The sequence below is a fragment of the Condylostylus longicornis genome, unplaced genomic scaffold (genome assembly GCF_029603195.1).
Source record: "Condylostylus longicornis isolate FDR11 unplaced genomic scaffold, ASM2960319v2 ptg000055l, whole genome shotgun sequence".
Classification (NCBI taxonomy): domain Eukaryota; kingdom Metazoa; phylum Arthropoda; class Insecta; order Diptera; family Dolichopodidae; genus Condylostylus; species Condylostylus longicornis.
This window is the reverse complement of record NW_026578024.1, coordinates 10,990,863-11,018,187: the sequence shown is the minus strand read 5'-3', so window position 1 is coordinate 11,018,187 and position 27,325 is coordinate 10,990,863. Positions and strand designations below refer to the sequence as shown.

The following is a 27,325-nucleotide window of genomic DNA, read 5'->3' as shown; positions in this document are numbered from 1 at the left end:
ATTAAATAAGTTAAAATTAGTATAGATTAATAAGTATAATAAGTATAGCAAGTAAAGAAGAATTCGTTAAATTTTTTTGCATTGCCGTTTTACTTACATTAATTTGATTCAAAGTCCGAATTATACCAATTTATACTAAATATGAATTCAGTTTCGGAAAATCCAAATCTAATGTACTAAGTTAAGTTATTTGATTTCAAACATATTTCCACAGATATTAGGTATAAAATATTAAATTTTAGTCTTTAATAAGAAGGCTAAATTTAATTTGATTTTTCGATTTAAGTCAAATATAATAATGTATAAATTTGTTACAAAAGCAAAACAATACTTATGTATTATTGATGATAGTAAAATTTTTGTAATTAAAATATTTTGCATTTGTTTCTTCTAATTAATTTATTTGCTTAATGCTTAGCTATAAATATTTTGCATGAATTCGTAGACTCATGTAATTGAAACACAATTTGAGTTTAAATGTTTCTAGTCAATGCTTCCGATATTTTCTCGTTTCATATTCCATGTTGTTGTTCTTTTACGTTAAAATATTGTAATTTTATGTAAAATTAAATAATTGATTAGGATTGTAATTGTCAAGAACAATGTGATTGCTATCCCTGCTTTCGTGAATGTCATTTGTGTAAAAATTTCAAAACGTCATAAGTTCGCCATTAATAGTTGCAGTTGTAGTTTCAATTATCATAATTTTGGATTTGCAACGTAAGTAAAATGGATGGTCAAAAACAGCAGATAGTGCAAGATAAGTGGAGAACAAACTGCAAGATTCTTACATCAGAAACATCTTTATAGAGCTGTAAGAAGTGATGTCTGTAAGTTCGGAAAAATTATAAAAGGATAACACACGGATTTTACTTTTAATTTTTAAAAATTGCACTAAATTCACATATATTGGTTGTAAATGATTTGATTTACTGTAATTGTCAATTTTTACATCACATCAAACGATTAATCATTAATTTGACTATCCGAAAGCCTGGCTAACTGTTACTTTTTTAATCATTTACTTATAAATTTTGCGCCTAAAACTATGCACATAATAAATTTATTATAAAAGAGTATAGAGGATGGGTACAAATGGGTTTGGAAAATTTAGATTACTACAAAGAGTTTTTTCAACGTAAATTTTTTAGATACAAAAAAAAATTACATGTGTATGAAAGTGTTAAACTTGAAACAGATTACATTTTATACGCTATGTTTAATTTTATTGTACTTTTCGAACATGAATTGTAATAACTCATATACACATATGTACACACGTTATTACATGCAATATTTTTATTCAAGGTGTAAACTTCAAAATATGAGAATTTGATTGTTAGTAAAACAACATAAAAATATCTTCAATACATAAATAATAATTAAAACAAAAAAAAAACAGTTTTCAATATTAAGAGCATTTTATATACAATCTGCTACGCATTTAATGCTATGACGTAACTATAGAGTAAAAGATAAAAGGAAAACAAGCAGAACAACCAATTTTCATTAATGTGCGCTACCAATTTTAAGTGATTTTTTCCACACAATCATAATAATTATATAAGTATGTAAGTATTTTTATACCCTTAATTTTCCTTTCATGAAAACTTAATATGGAATTTTTAAAAAAAGTAAAAATGATATTAACGTACTATAACATTACACATCAATTGATATTTTGTTTTAAGAGGTCATATCCGGCTAATAAGACCCTTGTTATAAATACCGCCTTGAAATGTATCCTATCTATTATAATATTTATTATAAAAATGGTATATCTTTCAAGTATAGAATTGGGAATTCCTCATTTAACACGCATCACTAAGTGAAACCAATTGGTATATCAAAAAAATTAAAGTAAAAATAATAACAAAAAAAGGAAAACAATTTTCCTTTTAAAACAAAAAAAAATTTTTTTATGATCTCAACTGTAAATCAACAGATTCAAAGTCAATTTAAATTATGTGAGTTGTCAAAACACACACTACACAATAATATTGTATGTGTATATACATTAAATGCATATTTTAAGTACAATATTATGCAAGTAGCATGTAAGTATATTTAAGAGAAAAATGAAGATGTTTATTTTTGTGGATTTTGATGTTAAATTTTTTTTTTTGTTATTTGTTCGGGATTCTTGAATGAAATTGAATTACACCATTATTATGAATGCATTTCATGTATATATATACATATAAATATAGAATAAGTGCTTAACATTTAAAATTTATTTAAAAAGATTTTTGATATTTTTTTATAATATTTAATACGCAAGAGAATATTGTAAATATTCAAAAAAAAAAGATACTAAAATATTTTTTCAATACCAAAGAGAATATAAAAAATAAAATAATAAAATTTTTTTTTTTTTTAATTCTGTCTCTGGAGACATTTAAATATTTTTCATATTATATTAAAGTATAAGTAATATGTAGATAATTATTTTGTCATTAATTTAATGAGAAAGGCAAGAAAAAAAAAAAAGAAATATTAGAAAATATTTTATAAACTTACATAATTGTGTAAACTTACATAACCATTGTGTATGTGTGTATACAAAATAGTACTTAAAAATATAATTTTGTTATACTGTCAAATGTACTCTAAGTATAATATTTTGAAATGAAATTAAATTTGAGGGTTCAATAATTGGGAATGGAATTCCAAATTTTTTTATTTTTGGAAGAATTACCCATATATATTTATATATAATTAATACACATATTATGAATTTCTTTAATTATAACATTAATATATTGTATTTTTATTATATTCTCAAATTTCATAAACAAATTGTGGCAAAATAAAAAAATATATAGTGCAATATTATAAAATTCTAACCACAATATTACAGATTGTAGTATATGAAATAACAGAGATTTTCATAAACGAAATACTGCAAAACAATAACTGCAAAAACATAATAGGCCTTTTCATTAACACAGTATATCGCGATATATAGCGAGAACTATGCGCTATGTTTGTGTTCATAAACAAATGTTGCTAATCAAGTTTGTTCATAAACATTGTTAATCTATCACAAAAATATTTAAATTATCATGGCTAGTGCATTTAAAACAGCTGTAGTTTTTTTTTACCAGTTTTTGCAGTTTGGTTTTACATTTTTAATTTCTAATTGTTTTACTTAAAAATAACAAAATTTCTTTTTGTTTCAATTTTCTTTTCTTTGTTTTTCTTAATTTTTATTTTTCCTGAAATAGATATTTCAACTATTTGGCCGAAAATAAATAAATTTCTTTTTGCTAACGACACTTTTTCTTCACATGAAGACAACATTAAAAATTCAAAATAGCAAAAATTCTTACACAAATGTCAAAAATATACTGCGTATGTATCACATTATTGTTTTGCAGTTTGGTGTTTATGAAAATCTCTAATGTGATGAATATGCAATATGTTTTGAACTATTCTATAAAATCAAAACAGTACATTTTGTTTATGAACACATTTTGTCTATGAACACTAATTAAGCGCATTTTTCGCTACATATTTACGTATCGCGATAAACTGTGAACTAATAATTTTTGTTACTTGATAACTCTTGCCTACTTGATATGTATCGATGGTACCTTTAAACCTCAAATGTTGGACGGTACCTCTTATTTAAAGTTCAAAACAATTCGACTTATATTTGTAATAAACCCAGAAAAAATCTAATTAAGAGTGAAATTTTTGTTCCTAATTTTTTATGACAATATCAAGGTAAGTACTTTGCTACATATTTATATTTTTGTTTAATTTACTTTTATCATTTTACTTTTATAATATACTTAGTACAAAAATTATTTCAGTTTGACTTACGACGCCTTATAATACCAACAACAAAGAAATACTTTTCGAAGCTTCTTTAGAGTCACCAAAACCTAAAATAAAAGAAATAGAAAATAAATTTAAAAATTTTAATATAGATTAAATTCTTGTTGCTACTAAGAGATATATGAATTTAAACTTGAACAGTATTACGAGTATAATTATTACAATATAAATACAATTGTTTATCTATTCGATTACAATTGATTAGAATCATCAATGGAAGTTCGATTACAATAATCATTAATATTTATTGTGTGCTGAAACCTTTATACATACATTAATACAATAAATTTCAAGAAAGAGAGCAAGAAATTTTATAAGAGTATGAAATTACTGAGTAGTTAATACTTAAAATATCATCACAATAATTCCGTTCGAATTTAAATTATTCCGAACGGAATCATGCATAATACATTTTATGCAATATTCCGAATAAAAATGTTTTTTTAATTTATTAAAGAATAAACGCATGCATTTAATAAAACATAAATCAAGAGTAATATTATTTTAAACACCTTTTTTTTTTAGCATATAAAAATTTAAAAAAAACATTAAAAAAATGTATTTAAAACCACCGGAACCATTGTAAACATTTTTTTAATCCGTTTCTGCTGTACTATGTAAGTATGTATTTACTTGTAATTTGTATAGTATGTATGTGTATACATATTTAAAATATTCTATATAAACGTGTTTATTATAAAAAAAAATTTTAGATTTAAGAATAACAAAACAAAAAAAAAAGAGAGCATTACACATCTTCCTGTTTTTACATTTTTACATTTTTCTGATTCGATTGAGTGACATTAGGCGTTGAAGTGAGGCGAGAAATGCATATGAAGCATGCAATACTAGCATGTAAAATAGAATTTTTTTTTTGTAATTTCTTATTTTTGTTTTATATATTATTTTTTATTATGATGTCACAAAAAGTAAGATGCGCATACATACATATATTAATGTTCTGTAAGTATGTATGTATTTAAAATTTTAAAACTGCCTCGGGTTGGAAATAAACTTTATTCTTTTTGTATTTTCTTTGTTATTTAGAGGGAATTAAGGGAAAAATTATAATGTATGTGGGTATGTACCGATGTGTGCATAAAAAAATATTAAATTTTTGTCAATTTATTCTGTGAATTTAATTAACCATTTAATTTTTTTTTTTTTTTATAATTCAATTAATAATATTACAAAATTTATAAAATTGCGAGATATAATAATTTTTATAGATGAGAATTTTTCATAATTTCTTTTATTTATTTTTTTTTTTGTGAAAAGTAAATTAAAAGAAAAAAATTCCAAAATCTTATCTCTTTTCTTAATGCGTGCCAAGAATTAAGAAAATTTTTACGATTTTTTCAAGTACCTATAATAATATACATACTAGCTCTTTTACATGTATGTATGTAGTTTTAATAGTGTATCTTCTGGGTGTTCTTCATAAAATTAAGCATCTAATTATGTTTTAAATATTAAAATCACACAAAAAAAAAACTCTTTAATTTGTTAACAAAAACTTTGAACAATTGAGATGCACTGAAATAGTAATGAAAGCAAAAAACAAATTTAAGATTTTTTCTACATAAATCTACTTTAAAATACGTTTCTTAATTTTTGCTCATAAATATGCAATTTTTTTATTTTAATATTGCTCCACTCCAAAAAAGTAATAGGTACATAAAATGCAACTGTAATATATACAGAAATATTTTACATTATGTCTGTCGGTGTTTGTGATTCATAGAAATCAAAATATTTTGTTAAAGTGACATAATATAATTATATTTTTTATATATGATGATCTGGTACAGCGGTGGAAAATATTTTTGGAATGCGTTCCTTAGGTTTTGCAGTACGTAAATTAAATGGTTTAATACAGGAGCGAACTAAATGTTCGTTAAACGTTATAGTACAAGAGTGCGTAAAATTATTAATAAAATTTAAAATGATTAATAATAAAATTAAAAATCTCAAAAATATGGTCTTAATGTTCTAATCGTAAAGAGTGTTCAGTTATTTTATAAATTATATAAAAATGAATGAAAAAATCAATGAAGCTTTAGTTTAAAAAAAAAATAATGTTACAAATTTACGAAGGTTTTTGCAAGTTCTGTTTTAGTTTAGGTCTTAATATATAACATGTTCGGTAGATTAAAATACAACAAAATTTTTAAAGGTAGAGTGTTCGATATACCTCTCAAAGAAGTACGTTCAAAAATTTTAGCATTCTTAAACTTCTAAAGCATTTTTAAAGTTTTTAAAAGCTGCAAAACTACTTTACATTTAAAAAAAATAACATAGAAAAATGTAAGATATTAAGAATCTGAAAAAATAAACTAGTTAGTTCTTCTAGATCTGCAACAATGCAAAAACAAAAAAATTTTTAAGATTTAAGGCGATTTCCGAAAATTCAGATATCCACTGAAAGTTCTAAATTAAATCTTAAAAATCTCTACACATACTTGCCTCTTTGTTGAAACTGATTATTTCACTTTTCCAGATTCTTCAATACCAATAATTCTTCAATATCCAACATTTTTCTATCATACTCCTGTTCTAATTTATTTTTGCAGTAATTATAAGAAAACATAAAAATTGCTTTAGATTTTAAAACACATCTGCCATTACCGAAAATGTCAATTTTGCTGATTTTCAGTCTAGATTTATCGAGGCGTGCTTTATATTAAGACTTAAATTGGAACTGAATTATCGAATATCCCCTAAGTTAGAACTTTAAGTACATATCTGAATTATCGAAAATTCCCTTTTAATTAAAATTTATATTTAAACCCATTTTTAAATTTCATTGAATGAATTCATTAAATTTTTGTTTTATTGTATACGTTTATAATCGAAAAATTTATAAATTCATTTTGAATCTCTCGTTTTCATAAAATATATGCCATTTTTTTATTAAACTTATTATTTTTTCAATTGGGATTTTCTTATTTCGTAATGTTGCACTTCTTGTACACAATTTTAACGTAACACCTAATGTTATTAATAATATTTTTCACAAATTATGACATAGAACTAATGAAAAAGGTTTGACATCTCTAACATATTATATGAAGCATATATAATATGTACCTAGATTCATAAAATGTCTACAACATAAGAATATTTTATAATTTAAAAATTTAATTTTATAGTACTATAAAGATACAATGTATTTATATTGGAAACAAGAAAAACAAAAGAAAAATAACTCACTAAAGTTTGCTACCAGACAGACACATAGTTTACTTACATAAATATTATGTATTACAAATAGCTTATTAATTAAAATTATGTACATTTCATATATTTCAAAAAAAACAAAAATATCTCACTATATATAATTATATTTTTAGATATTATTTTATTTTATATATGCATGTGTGTATATCTTTAGTATATAAAAACATTTTTAAGTAATAAAATTTCTTTTCGGATTAAATCGATGTTCCAAAGTTATAAAATTTAAAATTGTAACAAATTAAATGTAAATAATTTTTTTTTTTGTTTTTTTTGATGTTTATGTTCATCATCATTATTTAAAAATTAATGTGTGCACAGATCTTGGTGGTATTGAGATCATAATATTTCCTCGTAATTCATCCACAATTTTTAATTTTACAAGTTTGTTTTTCCTACAAATAAAACAAAAAATGAAAAATATAAGAAAATAGTTTTTAAAATCCAAAATAAATTTCAAAAAAAAATTATGTTTTATTAAAAAATATTCAAAATTAAAACTCCAGCACAGCACGTTCACTCACGAACAACATCATATGTTAACTGACTCAATATTGTACATAATTTTAAAAATTTGTTCATAAGATACTTTCATCAGCTGTAATATGTACATGAATTCTTGCGCACCTGAAGAATTCACACGTTTTTCAAGTGAAATCGTACCTCTACTAGGTGAAAATTATGTATGGAAATCAGGAAGTGAAATACTGAAGAGTATAATTTGAACTTTTCTGTACGTGTGTATGTTTATCAGAATTATTTTCGCAATTTATTGTAAAATTTTTTAAATATATTTTTAAAGTATGTATTGAAAGGATTTGTAAAATACGAATAAAATTTAGTATTAACAGTTTTCATTTCAAGATTGTCAAGCTTACTTTTAATCAGTTTGAATAAAATCTATGGTTTGTAAAGCAGTATATAGATTTGAGTTGCATACTTCATAGTAGAAGAATAAAAATTTTAAAGAATGAACTATAATCGTCCATCTTAACTGCTTCTATATTTCTAGAATTTAAAAGTATTTCGACACAATGAGTTATTCAAAAATACTAGTATTACATAATTTAAACAAAAAGAACACGTATACTATTTTCACAGATGTTTGAACGTGTTAAGTAACATTTACATAAGAATATTTATATTAGGAGATTTCCCTATGGTACATGTAGTTTTCAACAAATTTTTAACAAAAAAGTAAAGAGAAAATGAAGCAAAAACATAATAAAATTATTACTTGTTAAGAATTATGACAGCAATATTTCCATCTGGTCTTAAAAATGCAACATTTTTTATATTTCTTGAATTTCCCGATGATTCAATTCTAATTGATCCTTCTGGTAAAAATTTTGAATAATGTCCAATTGCATAAAATATGGGTTGCTTATATATTTCAGTGTTATCTAAAATAATAAAGAAAATAAATTTAAATTTCTTAAAATCATAAGAAAAACAAGATATTATTGTAGTTTTACTCACCATTATTGTATATTACAGCTGAATCCACAAAATTATTAACGTAATTTGGTCCACCATGATCATTCAAAATTAAATTCCAATCAATCCAACCGTTAACCCAATTTTGTAAATCTTCCATATAATAGTTAGCATATTTTTCACCGCGATCCCACGATCCCAATTCTGGTCCTATAATAAAATATTATGACAACCTTTAAACTTAAAAAATGAATATAAAAATTTTATAACATTCTTTTCTAAACAATTTTTATAATAATTGATATTGGATGGAATTTAAATGCTGAACCTAATATATTTGACTTATTCATCATTATTCATATATCACAAAAATACATAAACATATACCATGAGTTTCTAAAGGTTTATCTCCAACTGATGATTCAGTATTAATAATAATTTTATCTTTATATAATTCATGAGTTTTCGCAATCAAATTTGGTGGAAAAAACATATCCCAATACCAGTGAACAGCTAATCCATCAAGATATGATGTTGAATTTTCATGTGTTCGCTCCATCTACGAGCAATTCATAATAAAAATTAATTTTAAAGCCATTTTAAAAAAAAAAATAATAAAGAAAAGGCAAATAATTACCAACTTAAACCAAGTAGGAAAAGTATAACGTTGATCATCATTTCCAAATATTTTTACATCCTTAAATTTTGAATTCTTTAAAGTTGGTCCCAAATTTTCTCCAACCCATATAGCCTTTAATTTAAAAATTAAAATGAATATTAAATTTACTTTAAAATTTCAATAAACTTTCATGATACCTGATTTTTTGGTGTCCATCCTAAGCTCATGAAATGAACAAACATCCAACCAATAACACCATTTAATGGTTCATTTCCAGTAGTTATTGCCCATACTTTAACATTATTTGCTTCCATTAACTCTAAATATCTAAAAATTAACAAAAATAAAACCTTAATACTATACATTGCTCAATAAAATTGAAATACCTTAAATGATAATCAGCCCAAGTTTGATAAAATTCTTTTTTTAAACTACTAAAACCAGTCCAATCATTATTTGATTTCATCCATGGTGGTGGACTCCAAGCAGATGACATATGCTTAATATCATAATTATTAGATATTTCCTTTAATTTTTGAATTTGACTGAGCTACAATTTATTCATAATTTATTAAATTTAATTTTTTATACTTTCAAGGGATTATTAAAATTACTCTATATAAATCTCTTTCATCTAATTGAGAAAAACTTGTTAAATTCACATCATTTACGGGATTTTCATTATAAGCCCATGGTTTTAAATCAAAATCGCATCCACCAATCGGCATTCTCATCATATTATAACTAATTCCAGAATTTTTTGAATAATATGACCTTTAAAACAAATAAAAGTAAAATCAAAATAAATTAGGGAAATTAGAGCAATTACCTAAAAACATGATTTTGTATTTCTTCTGGTAACTGATCCAAATTATGAGAAACTGCTCCAGTAAATGATCCTCCAAAACCAACAATTTTTTGATAAGAAACATTTCTATTAATTTTAATGACGGCATCATCAAATATGAAGGCGTCTAAATCGTAATAATCGAATTTTGTATATAGAAGAATGCATTAATCAATAAAAATGTTATTTACTTTTTGTAATTTAATAATCAAATAGTATTTACAATTAAAATAAATCAAAGAAACTTTAATATACTATTGAGATTAAGTATACAAACAATGTAAATGGAAAATATAAAAAAAAACTTTAAGCAATCAAACGCTTCTGTAAACAAGTGAAGAATGTTGTCTTAACTAAGATTAAATTTAAACAAAAATGCTCTTTTCAATAATTATTTTGTACTTATTAAAATAAAAATAGAAAATCAAATAAAAAAAAAAGTTTATTCTTATCTTGGAAATTTGTTCTAATAATAGATAATTTGCAAAATATCTAACACTTAAAAGTTTTTAAAATTATTGTTTACTTCAAGAGGCATCTTAAGAAGGTAATTAATCAACCGCGTAAGTGCTTGAATTTGTGACATACGACCTGAATGGATTGTTATCTGTACATATATTCACAATGTTTACATTTCTGTGGCAACAGCAACTATCACTTAAAATCAAAATTTTAAGTGATATTTGCTGTTACCAGAATTTTGTTTTACAAAACCATCTCTGTGCGGTCATAGTTGTGCTAATTTTACTCCCCTGAAAGATGCTGTTAAAATTTCTTAATTGCAAGACTGAAAACTGACTGATAACTGACTATAATCTGTAATAAGAACCAGTTAGCTTAAGTAACCTTTTGAATTTAACTTTTAATATATTTATAAAAAGTAAATTTAAATTTAAATAATCTTTTATAAATATTAAAAACATTTTTGTATTTTTCAAAAATTAAATTGAGTTTAAGCCTCTAATACACAAGTTCGCCTGTAGGGCGGACTCTAAAATATTAAAAATAGATGCCTCAATTTTCATTAATAAAATTAAGATTGAAAGTAAATTTTTTGAAATATCTATTAGTGTAGTAGCAAAACTCTGGTAAGAGCAATATTTTACTGTTTTCTTTCGAAAGCACTTAAACACTAGAGGTTGAAATATAGGTAAACTATTTTTGTGAATTACTGATTTCTTAAAAGTAAATTGAAAGTTAACATTTTGCTATTCAAATTGGAATCTTGACAGCACAAAATTGACTTTATGTTGACTTCGATGTTTTAAATATTATATAGGTAATGATGCGAGTAAAACTATGATGGATGATGCGAAATTTCGATTTTATGCTTTTAAATGTTTTATTCTTCAATTTGCATCTAACCTGAATTTTGTTGTTTTAATATTTTAGAACTATCTTCTAATTCTATGTGTTTTGGAGCATCTTCAACAACAATACTTTCTTGATGAAAATTTCCTTTCAGATATGAAAATCTTAACCCAGCCTAAAAAATACAAGATAGTTTACACACAATAATTATCATTTAAAAAATATTATTGAAATTCGTTTAAACATCTTTTTCATAATTATCATTTACCTTCGATGAAGATACAATTGCAAAATCATCTGACTCAATGGGAAGAATATCATTTTCTTCTAAATAATCACAATAAGTTACGTTACAGACACATACTGAACCATACTTAGTAGTACGTAAGGCACATGGTTCTGTTGTTGCAAAAACTGTAAAAGAAATGAGAGAAAAACAAATAAGCATTAATTGTGTAATGATTTAAATTTTTTAAATTATTCTCATATTTTAAAATTAAATAAAAATTTAAGATTCAAATGTGATTATTTAAATGCAGAGAAACTTTAGTTTAGAGATGTTTAAGTGTAAAATTTTTTTATGTTTAAATCGTGTTTAAACAAAAAGAGAGGCACTGTTGTAAGTAACTTTGTGTAACTATAAATATGTAAATATACATTTTATTTCACTATTACTTTAAATATTTCAAAAAGTGAATCACACACGCTAAACAGCCATCTCTCTTTGTAAAAATTACTTAAAACATGTTTGTATAATATACAAACCTTCCAAACTTGCATAGTATAACAAAAGAGATATAAAAATATTATTTGTAAAAGCTTTCATATTTAAATTATTTTATAAAACAACAATAAATGCTATGCACATTTGGGTATATACTATATAACTCTTCCGTCGTGAAAATATTTCTGTGAGTAATTGATTTTATAACAAAATGAACTGACCTACAAAGAGTTTTGAGTTCAACTGCTTAAATTATGAATGCGAATATTATTAAAATAACACGAATAAAATGAATATTTCCTTTAGATTTTATTTGGTATCATAAGTATGCTCGGCTTAGGTGTAGCTATATAGTATTCGGTTTTTTTTCTTCAAATCTTTTATAATACTTGTAAATCTATCGATAACGATTTTGCTGATTAAGTAAATAGCCATGTTGTTCTTCTAAAAAAAAAAAAAAATTAGATATTATTCTGGATGAGATATACATATATGAATGAAAGGTGAAATAAAAATTCTGATTTATTTTTTTCTTCTATAATTGTTTGACATTAATATTTAAAAAAGTAGGTATATAATATACAGTCGGTTTCAATAATATTTGTACAACACAAATTTGTCAGAATATGAATTAAGATCTTCTAAAATATCAAATCAATTTAGTTAAAATTTTATTCTTATAGAGAATAATATGTAAGAGAATAGAATGAGAGTTCTGAAATTTTTGTTTTTCTTGTGCCTCTTCTCCGAATTTATTTAATTGCTCCTGTATTGTTACAATGCGACTATATTAAGATCTATTTTTTTTTATTAATTTTAAAAGAGATATTATGACATATAAAATTTGAGGGGATGGGGGAGCAAAATGAATAATTTTGGACAAATTCTCGTGTTTGCAAAAAAAATGTACTTATAAGGTTTTCCTTTACTAAAAATCAGCAACAACAGAAAGTGAATGTCAATGAATTTTTGTTTATTTAAAAATATGCAAAAATTTAAGGACTCTTAACTCTTATTGAGTTAATTTCTCAATCAGATGTTTTATGATTTAATAGTGGCGTAAAAAGTATTGAGACTTACTGTATGTATTTATTTTCAAATATTCTGAGTATTTTTCAGCTGCCACAATAAGTAGAACCTCTATGACTCTCTATTTTTTATTAATTTATATTCTATCACCTGGAGTTGAACGCAATGCAAACAAACCAAACCACTAAAATAAAGTTAAATATTTAAAAAAAAATACACATAAATCGTTCTTTCTTAAAGAATTATTAATATTATTATATGTAATTAGATTACTTACATATATACAGTATTCAAATTCAAGTTTAAAATTAGGCACAAATTTATTACTTTATATTATTCTATGGCTGCCTAAATGATCATTGCATTGTCTTTTAGTTAGTAATCTACTGCAATCCATGTGTGCATTTTATTTAGCAATCCAAATAGCATTCTGAATACAATTTGGTTTGGAACCACGATAAATTCTGTTTTGAAACTGAAAAATGTTTAGAAAATTTCCAAATAAATTTTTGAATATTTTATACCGAATCACTTTTTCAAAATAAAAGTAACATTAATCTTAAAGCAATACAAAGAGAAAGTTTTGAATCCATGTTCTACAAGGTGTTGAATTGCTACTCAATTAAATCCAAATTTTGACGATTATATAGTTTTATTTCAAATAGTACTGAGTTTTTCTGCAAACTCTTTAATTCCTTTCTAATGATAACAAAGTTTATTAGTCCATTTTGCATCACATTAACAATAGCACAGTTAGTGGCAATAATAATATAACGATTATATCCAAGTATACACATTATACTTTTATGCAGAAATAAAAAAAAAATGTTCAATATATACAAAGTTATGTTACAATTTTTTTATTATATAATTTTATAAATATAAATATATATGTAAGTATATAATAACTTTATTCATATATCACATCTGCATTCTATACATATTCTATAATAGTACATATTTATCTATATTTAAGTATGTATACAAGATTTTAAATATTAAAGAGACCATCACTAATAAAATCAAAACTATTCATATATCGTCAGTATTATGAAAGAGTCATTAAACTGCTTCTTTGAGAGTCTTGAGTACTATATATACAGAAAAATTCAGAATTTTCGAAACTATCTTTATAAAAAACCCAAGTAACTCTAACTTTAGTAATTTCGGAAAAATAACGTTGTAAATTTTACACATATCTGCGCAAATTAACATTATTTGGTATTTTTTTAAATTCGTTTTTCTCGAAACACAAAAAAAGCAGTTTCGCGACCGATAGTATATACTTCTGCACTTAAATATAGTCAAAGCTTATTTGTTTTCTCAATTTGAATTTAAATTTCTCAATTTAATTTAAAACTTAGATCTATATACAAGCCCAAAAAGAAAAAACCCAAAGTTATTGCCTCGAAAGTGACATTAAGCATTAAAATCAAAAGTTAAATTTGACATAATCTTAAAAATTGTTTATGCTTGCGTTTTTGTTGAATAAAAAAATTTTTAGTGCTTTACTCATTAAGTTTTTTACAATTCCTCATTAAGTACTCAAATTACTCATTTCATTTTTAAAGTAGCTCATTAAAATATTTTAAAATTTAAAAATATACATAAATACAAGTTATATGAGAATTTAGAAACACAAATTTCTTACTTTAATGCACTCAAATTGGCTAAAATACTTAATGAAAACAATAGATGTTTACAGAATTTTAAATTAATTGGCAACAAACCAAATTTACCGAATAAAATATATTTCAATGAGTTTATCGAGTTAACGGTGATTTCTCAAATTTGGAATAGGGGCTCAAATTTGGAATAGGGGAATCGGTATTCATGAAATGAAAATTAGCCAGTATATACGCCTAGGAAACTGTTTTGTAAGTTCTAATATTTTAATATTTACTTGAATAATTTTAGCTGATAATTGTAATTTCCTTAGTCTCATGCAATTTAAAATGGATTTTTATTTGTTATTAACATTGTTTGTCTCTATTTTCCAAAATTATTCCTTTTTTAATATTTTTATTTAACACTGACACGCGAATTCTTTTCCAACACAATGGTTAGTCTAATACCATTTATATAATAAACTTCGATATCAATTTTAAAAGGATGCTTCGATTACAAACAATATTCAATAAATTACATACACACGTACATATGTTTTCAAAATTTTTTAAATATATAAAAAGGAAAAATTTTTCATGTATCCTTTTAAAAGTTTAGCACAGTTCAACAAATAAATACCTACCTGTTGAACGTGGCAAGAACTTTTTCTTTTTATTTAAATTTCATATAAATATTCATTACGTTAATTTTAGTTTAAATTAGATAAAATTACAACATAAAAAAAAAAAATCATTTTGAAAATAATTCAATAGAATTTGAATTTATTCGCGTTTGCAAATATGAATACTGTCCACGACGAATTTACTCAGAGAAGACACACACAAAATCGTTATATAATTTCAGTAATAGTTTATTTGGCATTATTGGCGGATAACATTTTATTAACAGTAATTGGTAAGAAAATGATTTGTTGTTACTTTCCTTTTGTTATTTTACTATCGTCACATAAATTTTTTTTTATTATATTATTTAAGTTCCAATATTACCTGATTTTTTGGCGGAAATTAATAATAAAACAGAAGTGGGTGTACCACAGAGTGTTGTTTATAAAAATTATGATTTACATTATGTACCAAATATTTTAACAAAACATCCAATACCCGGCAAATCATTAATTAATTCAACATCAAAAATTAATGATGATAAAACTTTTTTGACAGTGACGCATTCAAGATCATTTGATAAAGAAAATTTTTCAATTGGCTTATTATTAGCAATGAAAGCATTCGTTCAATTAATTTGTAATCCAATAATTGGTGGTCTTACAACAACAATTGGATTTTATTTTCCAATTTGTTTTGGAACATGCTGTATTTTTATTTCATCATTTGGTAAGTTTCGAACCATATTATAACAATTTAATGTACAATATTATAATAATTTATAGTTTTTGCCACTGGACAAACTTATACAACAATTTTATTAGCAAGAATGTTACAAGGTGTTGGTTCGTCATGTATTAGTGTATGTGGAATGAGTTTGGTTGCTCAAGTAAGTGGAAATTAAATTAAGAAAAAGAATTATTATATTGATAAAGAATAATGATTAGATCAATAATTATTTCCACGACTTTTATTAAATACGACTATAAAAATAGGTTAGATATTTCTCGCAAAGTGAATACGACCGAGATATATTATGCAGTTGCTCAATTAGTAAAAACTTCATAAAAAATATTTCCATATACAATAAGGGCAGAGTGTCTCACTTACACATATTCAAAACATTTATAAAATTTTCAAAGATTTGCATGCATCTAGATTTTTGTCAAGTTATTGAATATATCTACAATTCTTCACTGAAGTATTCACATACTACATCATATATTCATATATGTGTGTATTTAAATACGAAAACCATATTCACACTTAATAATATGCGAATTTATAAGTTGTCTCCATAATATAACGTATTAAAATGTGTTAAAGAGTGTTCTTTAAATAATTAGGTTACTTATATATGCTCTCTGAAAAGTACTATTGTAAAAGTTAGTTATCATTACAGTTAATAAATTACAAAACATTACAGTTAATAAATTATGTTTTAATATAATAAAATGAGAAGACATAAATTTTCTTCTATTTGTTCAAACTCATGCAATTTTTTTGATCGACCACGCCGAATGGATAACTTTTGACTGCTTGAATTTGTTAAGTTTAGTTTAATTTTATTAAAGAACTCATATGTAACTAACAAGTAAATTATTTTAAATTTAAATAAACATCTGCAAAACACAAAATTTATATTAAAAAATTTATTTGTCTATTTTATTTTCGCGTGCTAAATCAATGATCAAATGACTATATTTATAAAAATAAAAAAAATTAGGCTGAAGTTGACACCTTGTATATGTATACACGTAAATAAATTTTATACATACATATTATTAAACTCTTATTATACTCGTATTCGTCACTACATGAATATCAAATAAATTGTCTTGCCTAAGTTCACTCATGTGAAAAATTCACAACTGATAAGCGTAATTGAAAATTTAAAACAGAAACAGATGAGGAAAATTTACTGTGTAAGTACATATTATATAGATACATATGTGAATATATTGATATACATAGTGTATATTATTATGTCCATAAATATGTGCATACATTATATGTATTTTGCCTCATGAAAGTAAAAAATATTGTATAAGTTCCGAAAATTTTTAAATTTATCATTAAATTTTTAAAAATTAATTTTATTAATTTATACTTGTAATTAAGGAAATGCTAGGTATGTATAAGATTATTCAAACTAACAATTAGAACTGTTAGAGGACGGAGTGTTCTGGTTAATTCTTAGTGCTTTCTATCACTAGCATACTGCAAAACTTGATAATAACCTTAGTAAAAATTTTATTTGATTTAATCCAGCTCATATATTTTAGTATTTGATAATAGTTAAATAATTTTAGAGTTGCTTCGCCAGTGTATGTACATGAATTTTAAAATAAAATTTCAGCTTTATCCTGAAGAAGACAAACGTTCTAAAATTATGGGAGTAATTTTGGGCAGTGTTGCTCTAGGTGTACTAATTGGTTATCCACTTGGTGGAATTGCATATGATTTCGTGGGAAAATCTGCACCTTTTGTTATGCTGTGTGTTTTCATAGCTTTTATAATTGGTAATTGCAGAAAATATTTTATAGTAAACAAAGTACGTATGAAAGACATTTGTATAACTCAATTTTAGCTCTCCAAATATTACATATGGAATTTAATAAAACTCCTGATATAGTTATTGAAGCAGAAAAACCTAAATGGAAATTTTTACTGAAAAATCAACTTGTAATGGCTCTTGCTTTGGGAATATTATTATCTACTTCAGCTATGGCAATTTTGGAGCCGTGTTTACCTTTATGGTATAAATTTGTAATTTTACGTTTTTCATAATATTTTATAATAATTATGAAATAATTTACTTTTAGGTTGCTTCAAAATCTTAACCCAAAAAAATGGCAGCTGGGAACCGTTTTTATTCCAGATTCAATTGGATATTTTATTGGAACCAACTTTTTTGGAATGATCGCATATAATTTTGGCCAAATCAAAATTTCATGTATTGCCCTAGCAACTGTTGGTATATCATGTTTAGCGGTAAAAATTTTATAATATTAATTTATAAAATTATTTTAATTTTACATTGTTTCATAACTCATCAGTTATAAAATTCATGATATGTAAATTAAGGTCGATCTATATCTTAGATTTCACTAAGGCTTGACTAAATGACCAGCGCCTAAATAATCCAGAAAGAGTATAGGAAAAAATTTTAATTTGAATAGTGCAAATATTTAGAATTTAAGTTAAAAATTTTTCATATAATTATACAGATTGTGAGGCATCCCGTAAAAACTTTCTTAATGAAAGCTGCGTTCCTACAATTTACAAAAAAAAAACGCGGTATTTAATATCATGCTTAACGAATTTATAAAATTTTTGTAAATATCTTTCATAAACCCAGCAAAACATTTTTAATTTTCATGGTCATGAATTAGTCAAGTCAAAGCAATATTTTTATTTGATCGTCATTTAAATAGGTGTAAGTTTTTTTAAAAAGGTATTTTCAGATTCCTATTGCGGATTCCGTGTACAAATTGTTGCTGCCCCATTTTTGTTTAGGAATGAGTATCGGTATAATTGACGCGGCATTAGTGCCTTTATTAGCTTCGTTGGTAGAATTAAAAATCAACGATGATGAATCAACAGCAAGTGGAGAAATTTATATAAGTTATGGTTCCGTTTATGCAATACAACAAACTTCTGTTAGTCTTGCATATAGTTTGGGTAATATGTATTATTAATTATCTAATACTTTCATAAAATTATTATTAAACATATAATTAATATTTGGAATTTTTAAGGCCCTTTAATTGGCGGAGAGCTTGCAGAGACAATTGGTTTCCCTTGGTTAATGAGAATTGTGGGTTTGTTAAATATTGCTTATGGACCCTCCTTAATTATTCTTTATCGAACATATCATCAGGTAAAAAAAAAGAACCAATAATCTAATTATCATTTATATAACAAAATCATTATTTTTTAGGTTTGTTTAGTAAAAGAAAATCAGCTAATACTTTCTAACAGTGATGAAGTACCAAATTATAAGCGCTTATACAATTCAATTGACTAAATGAATTCTACTCTTACATATTACAGAAAAAAGTTATAGTTCATTAAAAGTTCATTTTAAGTTATAGGTACAAATAGTCGAATTTTTTCTTTCGGATAATTTTTATAAAATTGAATTTGTGTTAACTCGAAAGTTCCAATTTGGCGGCCAATTTCATCCAAAAATTGAATATTTCAAGGTGTATACATAATCTACAGCATATTAAAGTTTAAATATATAGTTTTAGACCATAATTAATTTAATAATACTTGTTATTTGTTGATATTAATTTTAAGTAAGTTCTGTTAAAAATTTGCAACATTTTTATGAAAGTTTACAAATTTTGAGATTTGCTTTACAGGAATTTTAAGTCAAATTCCATAAAATTGATAAATTTAACTTTGTTATAAAAATATTATTTGATCTACTTAAATTATTTAAAAAGATAAAGTAATAATAATATCCGCTTGCCTACTGTTTTATTTAAGAAATTCGTTTCCTTGTTCTTCTCAAATACATATAATGCTCATGGTGAGCACTTGCTTTCCTTCCTGTATAATTTGCAACTTATCAAAATTACTTCAATTTAAAAATTTAATAGCTTTTTTGAAATATTTATATCTGTTGACATCAGTTTGATTATTGTACGTTTATCATCAATTTCTGGAGTTCTAAAATCAAATATTTTTGCAAAATGTGTATTCTTTTAAAATTTTTTATTTTGATAAATAATTTACTTTTCCTATATAATATAGTTCAATTCACTGTTTCATTCCTACCTACCAACTACATAGTTTGCATTTCAATATTGATTATTGAATTGAATGAGAAACTATAAAATGTTATATTTAGTTTTAGCCGGGTTCAGCACCAACTATGTGAAAATAAAATTTATCGTAGGAAATATGAACATACGTAAGTGAAACGTAAGGCGTTAACAGTCGGTTTATTTGAAGTCTTGACGTTTTTAAACTTTTAAAATCGTTGGACGTTCAAATTTGGATAAAATTTGGAAAATTTGGTAAATGTATGTATGTACATACATATGTAGCTATATAATATAATATGTACTTTCATATTGTGTTTTTCTATAATAGTTGTGTTTACACAAAAACTTTTGCATGAATGGTTCACATACACACATACATTTCATTCTCCTTGCAAACAAAATTTGCGTGCAAAGTATTGATATTCTTATACATGTATAACATTATAGTACATATTTTGACATAACAAAAATATTTTTACATAACAGAAGACCAGGATACTGATCTAAAGCAGAAGTATTAATGTTATAATGATATTTTATGTAATGATTACATAGGTACATTTTATACTCAAAAATTTGCACACAGATGTTTTATCGTGTATTAAAATAAAAAACTATATTATATAAAACCTCAAAAATTTTTATTAAAAGATAAATTTAGAAAAGTAACTGAATTTGAAAATTATAATAAATTTTTAAAATAAAATAAATTTTTAAAAATATTTAAATATGTATGTATATACATATATTTTTTAACTTGAAATTCTAATATAAAAATTAAAATTCTATTTCACATCTCTATCTTTCAAAATTTTACATTTAAACGGCAACACATTCCCCTATGATGTTATTTTATTTTGACAACTAAAAATGTCATTATCTGTACGCGTAGTGGTGTAAAGAGAAAATATTGTCAAGAGAAATTGTAAAAAATCAGTTATACTAAAGGTAATCATATAACAGGAAAAGTTATTTATGATTAAAAAAGTGTCCGATGAATAATTAAATAAATTATGGCTAGTGGTATAACAGCATCTACGGCTGGTCCCGCAGACAATCAATATTTCTATGAAGACCTTGTTTTTCGGGTGGATAAAAAAGGTCGAGTTAAATTTGGCTTAGTTTTAGAAAATTCGGAAAACTTTTCAAGCGATGATGAGGATAACTTCGATGATATTTTATCAAAAGGTGAAATCAGAATAGCATGGCATCCAGAAGGGCGCGAGGATGTATTGAAGGAAACACAGGTAAATGAAAATTGTTTGAAAAACGGGGCATTAAAGAATGCGTTCAATCTCAAAGTTCATGTAAATTTTCGATTATGTAATAGTTTGATTTTGTTTTGCCGTATGCTTGAAAATGTTTGAATTGACAAAATTTTGAAAACCATATTTGATTTCATTAAAACGATTTTCAGGTCGGATTAGCCGACAGAACTTTGATGCCCGGCGACGTTGTTCGTCGTTTAGTACATGGTAAGGATACCCAACGAGGCTATTGTAGAGAAATTAACATGCGGGCCGATCTTAAAGTTGTTGGAACCAAATATATTATCAAAAATGTCAACGCAGAACGCTTAAAGCCTTTAGTAAAAGTACCTAGAGATAATGCAGTATGTTTAGATTCTTGGGTTGGAAGCACAAAATGTGTTAATGAAAAAATAATTTTGAAGTTTGTCCCTTAAAGATAAATTGTTATAAAATTTACTTAATATATACCAATTTAAATTACAGATCTTCATGCGGTGCAGTAATAGAAATCCCTGATTTAGATGTTTGTCCTCTCAAAGATAGATCAACCAAATTTCGGAATGGCTTGTTTGCAGAGACTGTTTTTTACCCTGGGCAAGTTGTTACTGGGAGACTTGAAAATTTAGATAATGTGAAACTTTTAACTCCCTCTATAACATTAAAAACTAATAAAAAAGGAAAATCTTTAGCAAGAAAGGTATATACAAATATACTTTGGTATTTTTAGTTAGAGTGCAAGAAAATTAATAGATAATCTTTATATTTTGTAACAGTTTACAGTCCAGTCAGTTCAAATTGAAGGAGTTTGGGTGCATTGGCAATGTAAAGCCCTTTCTGAAGAAAACTGTGATGACTTAAAGGCTAATATGCTAGTTCAACCAAGCCCGTATGTAACTGGTGAAGATCTTAAAAGATTGAGATATTTAAATCTTTTTGAGTCTTGTATGCTGCAAATCAATGATAAGAACTACATAAAAATATTAGACTGTGATGTGATTGTTAAAAAATCACAATGGGAAAAAGAGCAAGGTAATTATTTTTCTTTTGAGTACCTACCTATTCGAACTTTATTGAATGGCAAATTTTTATTAGCTATCAAATATAAACTGCTAATGAGCCAACAACAAAAAGAAGAGAACAACCAAAGTCAAAATAGAAATACCAAAGGCACCTCCAAAGTATGCGTTGGTGATAAAATTAAAATAAAACTTTTGGACGTAGAATTGAAAAAGCAATTACTTGCAACAAAGTCATCAAAAACTTCTAATGTTATTACAAAAAATGTTGTATGTTCCAATAATACAAACACTAGCCAGATAGAAAACGTACATAAAAGCAATATTATACCAAATGTCACAACTAACAAAGAACGTGAGAGAAAGGAGACTGAAAATTTTAGTAGCAATTCCCAACCGTCAGTTACAGTTACTACCGAAAACGAAGAACAAATTGTTATACAAAATATTGATGATTTGGATAAATTAAAACCAAACACCCTCTTAGATGATTGGCAAACTGATGAAGAAGAAGAAGATATGTTTGATGTTTCTGAATTTTCTGACAGCACTGGAACTACAATTTCAACCTGCTCCAGCCCTACACCAAAAAGTAGCCCTAAACGTTCTCCCTTATTACACAAAAAGCAATTGAAAAAATTAAGAAAGACATCCACAACTGCAAACGAAAAAGTACCAGCTGTGGGAGATGAAATTGTTACAGAGGCTTTGGTCGTTTATAGCACAGCTACAGTGGTTTGGCAAGATGGAACGGTTGAAACGAACATCCCATCCACACAACTATATCCCATACATCACTTAGATGATCATGAATTTTTTCCGGGCGATTTTGTGCTGTCTGGAAAAGAAGGAGCTGATATATCTTTTAGAGACTATGGAGTTATTCAAACTGTTGATCATCAAGGTAAAAAAATTTCTTTTTTATTGACAATGATATTTTTTTTTAGATAGATGTTAAAAATGGTTTTTCAAAATTTAAGGAAGAACAGCTCACGTTAAATGGTTTACAACTTATACTTCTGCAGATGAACCTAATCCAACTTATACAGGAGAATCTGAAGTCAGCGTTTATGACTTGAAAGATCATCCAGATTTTCAATATCGTCCCGGAACTATAGTAATACGAGTTGCTAATTTTGTAGGCGAGGATGCTATGTGTACAGCTGGTCAAATTATTGATAATTATGTTGATGGTAGAGTGAAGGTTTGGTGGGTTGATGGTCATATAAGCATGTGCTGGCCACAGGATTTATTTGAAGTTGGGCAATATGACGCGGATAACAATTTTTGGGGAAATAACGGCTCTGAAAATGACTCCTGGGAGACAGAAAGTGAAATTAGTGAGCCAGGTGGTTCTCCTCAAAAAGGCGTTTCAGAGTCTTTGTTAGCTGTCAATTTAGAACGCGCACGTGTGGCAATGTCTACTTTAGAAGAGATTTTTAATATTAATCCAAGTCTACAAAATCAAGAAGTTATGCGAAAATTACTGGCTGTGTATAAAAAATGTCGTTATTTAGATAGATTAATGAATACATCATTCTTTCACGAAGATCATTTTATGGGTCTCATAGAACGTGTTCGTAAAGGACAATCTGCCTCAGAAAGAGCACAGGATCAGAAAAATCGTCTCTTTAATCAAAGTCCTTCTAATAAGTTAACTACAGCTAATGCAAGCTTTAGTAACAACGATGAAGTAGTAGAACCTGGGAAAAAAGAAAGTTTAATTGTGTCACCTAGAGAATACTCGCCAAAAGTAATTTTAAACTTATCATCAACACCTTTTAAATATGTAACAAAGAAAAAGTTGATTAATAAAGATTTAACGGAAACTTCAACTGGCTCATCCACTTTAGCATTAATAGAAAGACAAACTTCTTCATCAGCTTGCGGAAATAATATAATGACGGTGTCTAACAATCATATAGGGCAAAGTTCAGCTACTGAGCTGGTTGTGACTAATGCTTCGAGAATTTTTCAACAACAGCATATTAATAGTACTTTGCAGTCAAATAGCAATTCAGTAACTGCAGTTGATTCGAAAATGTTAAGTAATGAGAAAAATATGTTGATTTCGTCCGTAATGAATAGTATCGATAAAGCAACACAGGAAACCGAAAAAGTAAATAATTTAAAAATGAATTGTAGCTTAGCATCTCAGGATGATTCAGGAAGTTATTCAAGAAACGAGCTTTGTGACGGCAGTTCTACAAGCTACGCAAGCTCAAACGACTTAACGGCTGATGTAAATAACAGTTTACTAAAAGCTAACGATGATCAAAAGTCAATTTCTTGTAGTAGTATAGAATTAACAGACGATTCTCCAGAGCATGTTTGCGCTCGCCTATGTTCTTTATTAAAAAGTCAATTGATAAAAGCTGTTCAAGAGATTCAGCAAAAATACTGCAAGACCGTGTTTAGTTTAAGTGATATAGTTGAATATTCTTTCCCTGAAGATGAAGAGACTTCAGAAATTGATCGAAAAAATCAAAATGATGATTCAGACGATGATAAGGATTCTTTTACAGTTGTATCTCCGTCATTAAAGGCACTAGATAACGAGCTCGACAAAAATAATGATTTCGAAGATGAAGGAGTTCATGTCGAAAAAAATATGACTCCAAAACTTGAAATAAAAAATAAAACATTTTCTTCTATACCAAGTACTCCTGCTACAGAGGTTTCAACTCCGCTTGCTTCGCCAGTGCCTTCAGAATGTTTCCAGGTAATGGAAACTGCGCCAAATACTCACAAATTTCATTTAACAATATTTCATCCGGCTAATCCACAACAATACTATAGGGCTGTTAGAAGAGAACACAAACTTTTAAAAACATCTTTGCCTTCTGGTGTATGGGTCCGGTATGTTTTTATTTATATTTTTTAAAATTACTTTAAAAATTTTCATAGTTGTCTTATAATTTATTTAGAGTTTTTGAAGATCGAATGGATCTTGTTAGTGTTATGATTGAAGGTCCAAAAAAAACCCCTTACGAAGATGGTATGTTCTTTTTCGATATTCAATTAGGACGTGATTATCCAAAAACTCCGCCACTATGTCATTATATAAGTTACTGTTCAGATCGCTTAAATCCTAACTTATATGAGGACGGAAAAGTATGCGTTTCGCTGTTGGGAACTTGGGCCGGCCGGGATTCAGAGGTATGGTCATCAAACAGTACATTACTTCAAGTTATTGTTTCGATTCAAGGCTTAATATTAGTAGCAGAACCATATTTTAATGAAGCTGGATATGAGAAACAAAAAGGTAAGAGAATATTTAAAATAATGACTGTGTGAAATACATATTAATATTGAAAATTCAGGCACACAACAAGGTCGCGAAAATTCACGAATGTATAATGAAATGGTTATAATAAAGTTAGTTCAGTCTATGACAAAATTGTTAGTTCAACCTCCTGATATATTTCGTGAACAAATATATAATCATTTCAAAAATTGTGGAAAGTTGATGTATGATAGAATTAAATCTTGGATGAATTATTCTTTACAAACGCCGACACATAGTACAGGTACATAATTATAGTACTTTTTAATTATAAGTGTAAACGTATATTTAATAATGTTTTTCCTTTTATTTTTTATTAAAGCAATAGTAACACAACCCGAATTCCCTCTTGTGCCTGCCAGCCGTGGATTTTGTTTAACTTTAGCTGGCTTGTTGGATAATTTCTTTCTTAAAGTAGAATTAATTTCGAAAAATAAAATTATTGAATAACAAAAATTAGCAGTAGTATAATAGAAATGATAAAAAATCAATTAAGTGAATTAATTGCAAAATATACATTTATTTTTCTTGTTCCTAATCACGTTTAAGAAAAATATTCAATTCAATGAAACAATATTTATTATTTCTTGTTTCACCAGTTAAATTTTATAAATGGTATGTATATTAAAAAAAAAAAACAAATAAATAAATCTTCAACTAAATTTTATATATAAATAATACCTACATAGGCACATTTGCGTTATTTAGTTAGCATATGTTCTATATTTTCAGTATTATTTAAAATGTAAAACGGCACGCTTATTATTAGTTTTGTAATAGGAAATGAAAGGTTTTCTTTAATTTAATTTTTTATATTTATAATATTAGCCGCAAATAGTATAGAATGCACTAAAAATTTAAAATATTTTATAAAATTTATGTAATGAAAAAATAAATTGTTATAAATCTATGCAAGCTAGTACCTAATTTATAATAAAATCAAAAAAATATTCTTTTCTTTAAATAAAATGTAAATAGGAAAATATTTAATTATCAAGAACTATTCAATTACTTTTAAAAAATTTCATAATTTCTTCATATGTACTTGTTTTTCATTTTTAAATAATTTAGCGAATATAATATAAAATTTCTAAATTTTAGAGTTTTTTTGTTCTTTAGATTACAATTTAATAATATGCTAAAAAAATATTGTAATTTTTTTTCAAAATTTATATGTAAATTAATCTATCTTCATGCTATAAATATAGAGAAATCATCATAGATTAATTGATGATCAATGAATCTGTTAAAATTAAAATAAATTTTTTTTTTATTTATTTTTAAACTAATATTTAGGCATTGCACAATACATAATTTATTTTGAATATTGTAATGCTACATTTTTCGATTCAAAAAATAAAAATTTCATTTATGAAATAATTTTAAAATGGTTCCGAAGTAAAGTGGAGTTTGAATTTTACAGTCTAAATGAGTCTGTACCTAATTAAAAATTAAAAACAAAAAATCAAGAGCCATTGAAATCCTACATGAGTTATTAAAGAAAAAATTCAATACATAGTTATTTATATATCAAACTAAATATTTAGGTCAAATTTCGCATTTTTTTTTATATAATTTTAAGAAAGCAACGAAAGGCTTTATAATTACTCACAGAAATGTATTGGTATAAGATAAATACATTGTAAAAAAAAATAGTCGAAAACATGAAGGATTATAAGAAGTGAATAATAAAGAATTGGTTGTTTTAAAATTTCAT

The 27,325-nt window shown here is 25.5% G+C and overlaps 3 protein-coding genes across 3 annotated transcripts; 2 read left to right on the top strand and 1 right to left on the bottom strand.

Moving 5' to 3' along the window:
• Nucleotides 1-7,340: 7,340 nt before the first annotated feature.
• Nucleotides 7,341-12,232, bottom strand: LOC129611992 (lysosomal acid glucosylceramidase). The gene is made up of 12 exons (XM_055525431.1): nt 12,060-12,232; nt 11,563-11,708; nt 11,349-11,469; nt 9,966-10,110; nt 9,751-9,910; nt 9,523-9,686; nt 9,334-9,463; nt 9,155-9,268; nt 8,905-9,076; nt 8,560-8,727; nt 8,318-8,483; nt 7,341-7,475 (listed from the first exon to the last, which is right to left on the bottom strand). The coding sequence occupies exons 1-12, from the start codon at nt 12,118-12,120 to the stop codon at nt 7,376-7,378; spliced, it is 1,647 nt and encodes a 548-aa protein (XP_055381406.1). The 5' UTR covers nt 12,121-12,232; the 3' UTR covers nt 7,341-7,375.
• Nucleotides 12,233-15,282: 3,050 nt separating this feature from the next.
• Nucleotides 15,283-19,527, top strand: LOC129612036 (synaptic vesicular amine transporter). The gene is made up of 9 exons (XM_055525479.1): nt 15,283-15,570; nt 15,651-16,007; nt 16,064-16,167; nt 17,638-17,800; nt 17,869-18,037; nt 18,104-18,272; nt 18,746-18,962; nt 19,040-19,161; nt 19,222-19,527. The coding sequence occupies exons 1-9, from the start codon at nt 15,456-15,458 to the stop codon at nt 19,306-19,308; spliced, it is 1,503 nt and encodes a 500-aa protein (XP_055381454.1). The 5' UTR covers nt 15,283-15,455; the 3' UTR covers nt 19,309-19,527.
• Nucleotides 19,528-20,965: 1,438 nt separating this feature from the next.
• LOC129611675 ((E3-independent) E2 ubiquitin-conjugating enzyme UBE2O) lies at nt 20,966-26,669 on the top strand. Its single transcript, XM_055524937.1, has 9 exons — nt 20,966-21,303; nt 21,474-21,727; nt 21,790-22,003; nt 22,080-22,335; nt 22,399-23,226; nt 23,303-25,181; nt 25,250-25,587; nt 25,646-25,852; nt 25,931-26,669. Exons 1-9 carry the CDS (start codon nt 21,070-21,072, stop codon nt 26,056-26,058), a joined length of 4,338 nt encoding a protein of 1,445 aa, XP_055380912.1. The 5' UTR covers nt 20,966-21,069; the 3' UTR covers nt 26,059-26,669.
• Nucleotides 26,670-27,325: the final 656 nt, after the last annotated feature.

Excerpts from the sequence above, each read along its gene's own strand:
- LOC129611992 (XM_055525431.1), bottom strand. The coding sequence starts at position 12,120 with ATGAAAGCTTTTACAAATAATATTTTTATATCTCTTTTGTTATACTAT. Across the intron at positions 10,111-11,348 it reads ATTAAAACAACAAAATTCAG|ACGCCTTCATATTTGATGAT; the intron begins GTTAGATGCAAA and ends ATTACGATTTAG. Across the intron at positions 7,476-8,317 it reads GCTGTCATAATTCTTAACAA|GAAAAACAAACTTGTAAAAT; the intron begins GTAATAATTTTA and ends TTTTATTTGTAG.
- LOC129612036 (XM_055525479.1), top strand. The coding sequence starts at position 15,456 with ATGAATACTGTCCACGACGAATTTACTCAGAGAAGACACACACAAAAT. Across the intron at positions 16,008-16,063 it reads TATTTTTATTTCATCATTTG|TTTTTGCCACTGGACAAACT; the intron begins GTAAGTTTCGAA and ends AATAATTTATAG. Across the intron at positions 17,801-17,868 it reads TTTCATAGCTTTTATAATTG|CTCTCCAAATATTACATATG; the intron begins GTAATTGCAGAA and ends ACTCAATTTTAG.
- LOC129611675 (XM_055524937.1), top strand. The coding sequence starts at position 21,070 with ATGGCTAGTGGTATAACAGCATCTACGGCTGGTCCCGCAGACAATCAA. Across the intron at positions 21,304-21,473 it reads ATGTATTGAAGGAAACACAG|GTCGGATTAGCCGACAGAAC; the intron begins GTAAATGAAAAT and ends AACGATTTTCAG. Across the intron at positions 25,853-25,930 it reads AACGCCGACACATAGTACAG|CAATAGTAACACAACCCGAA; the intron begins GTACATAATTAT and ends TTTTTATTAAAG.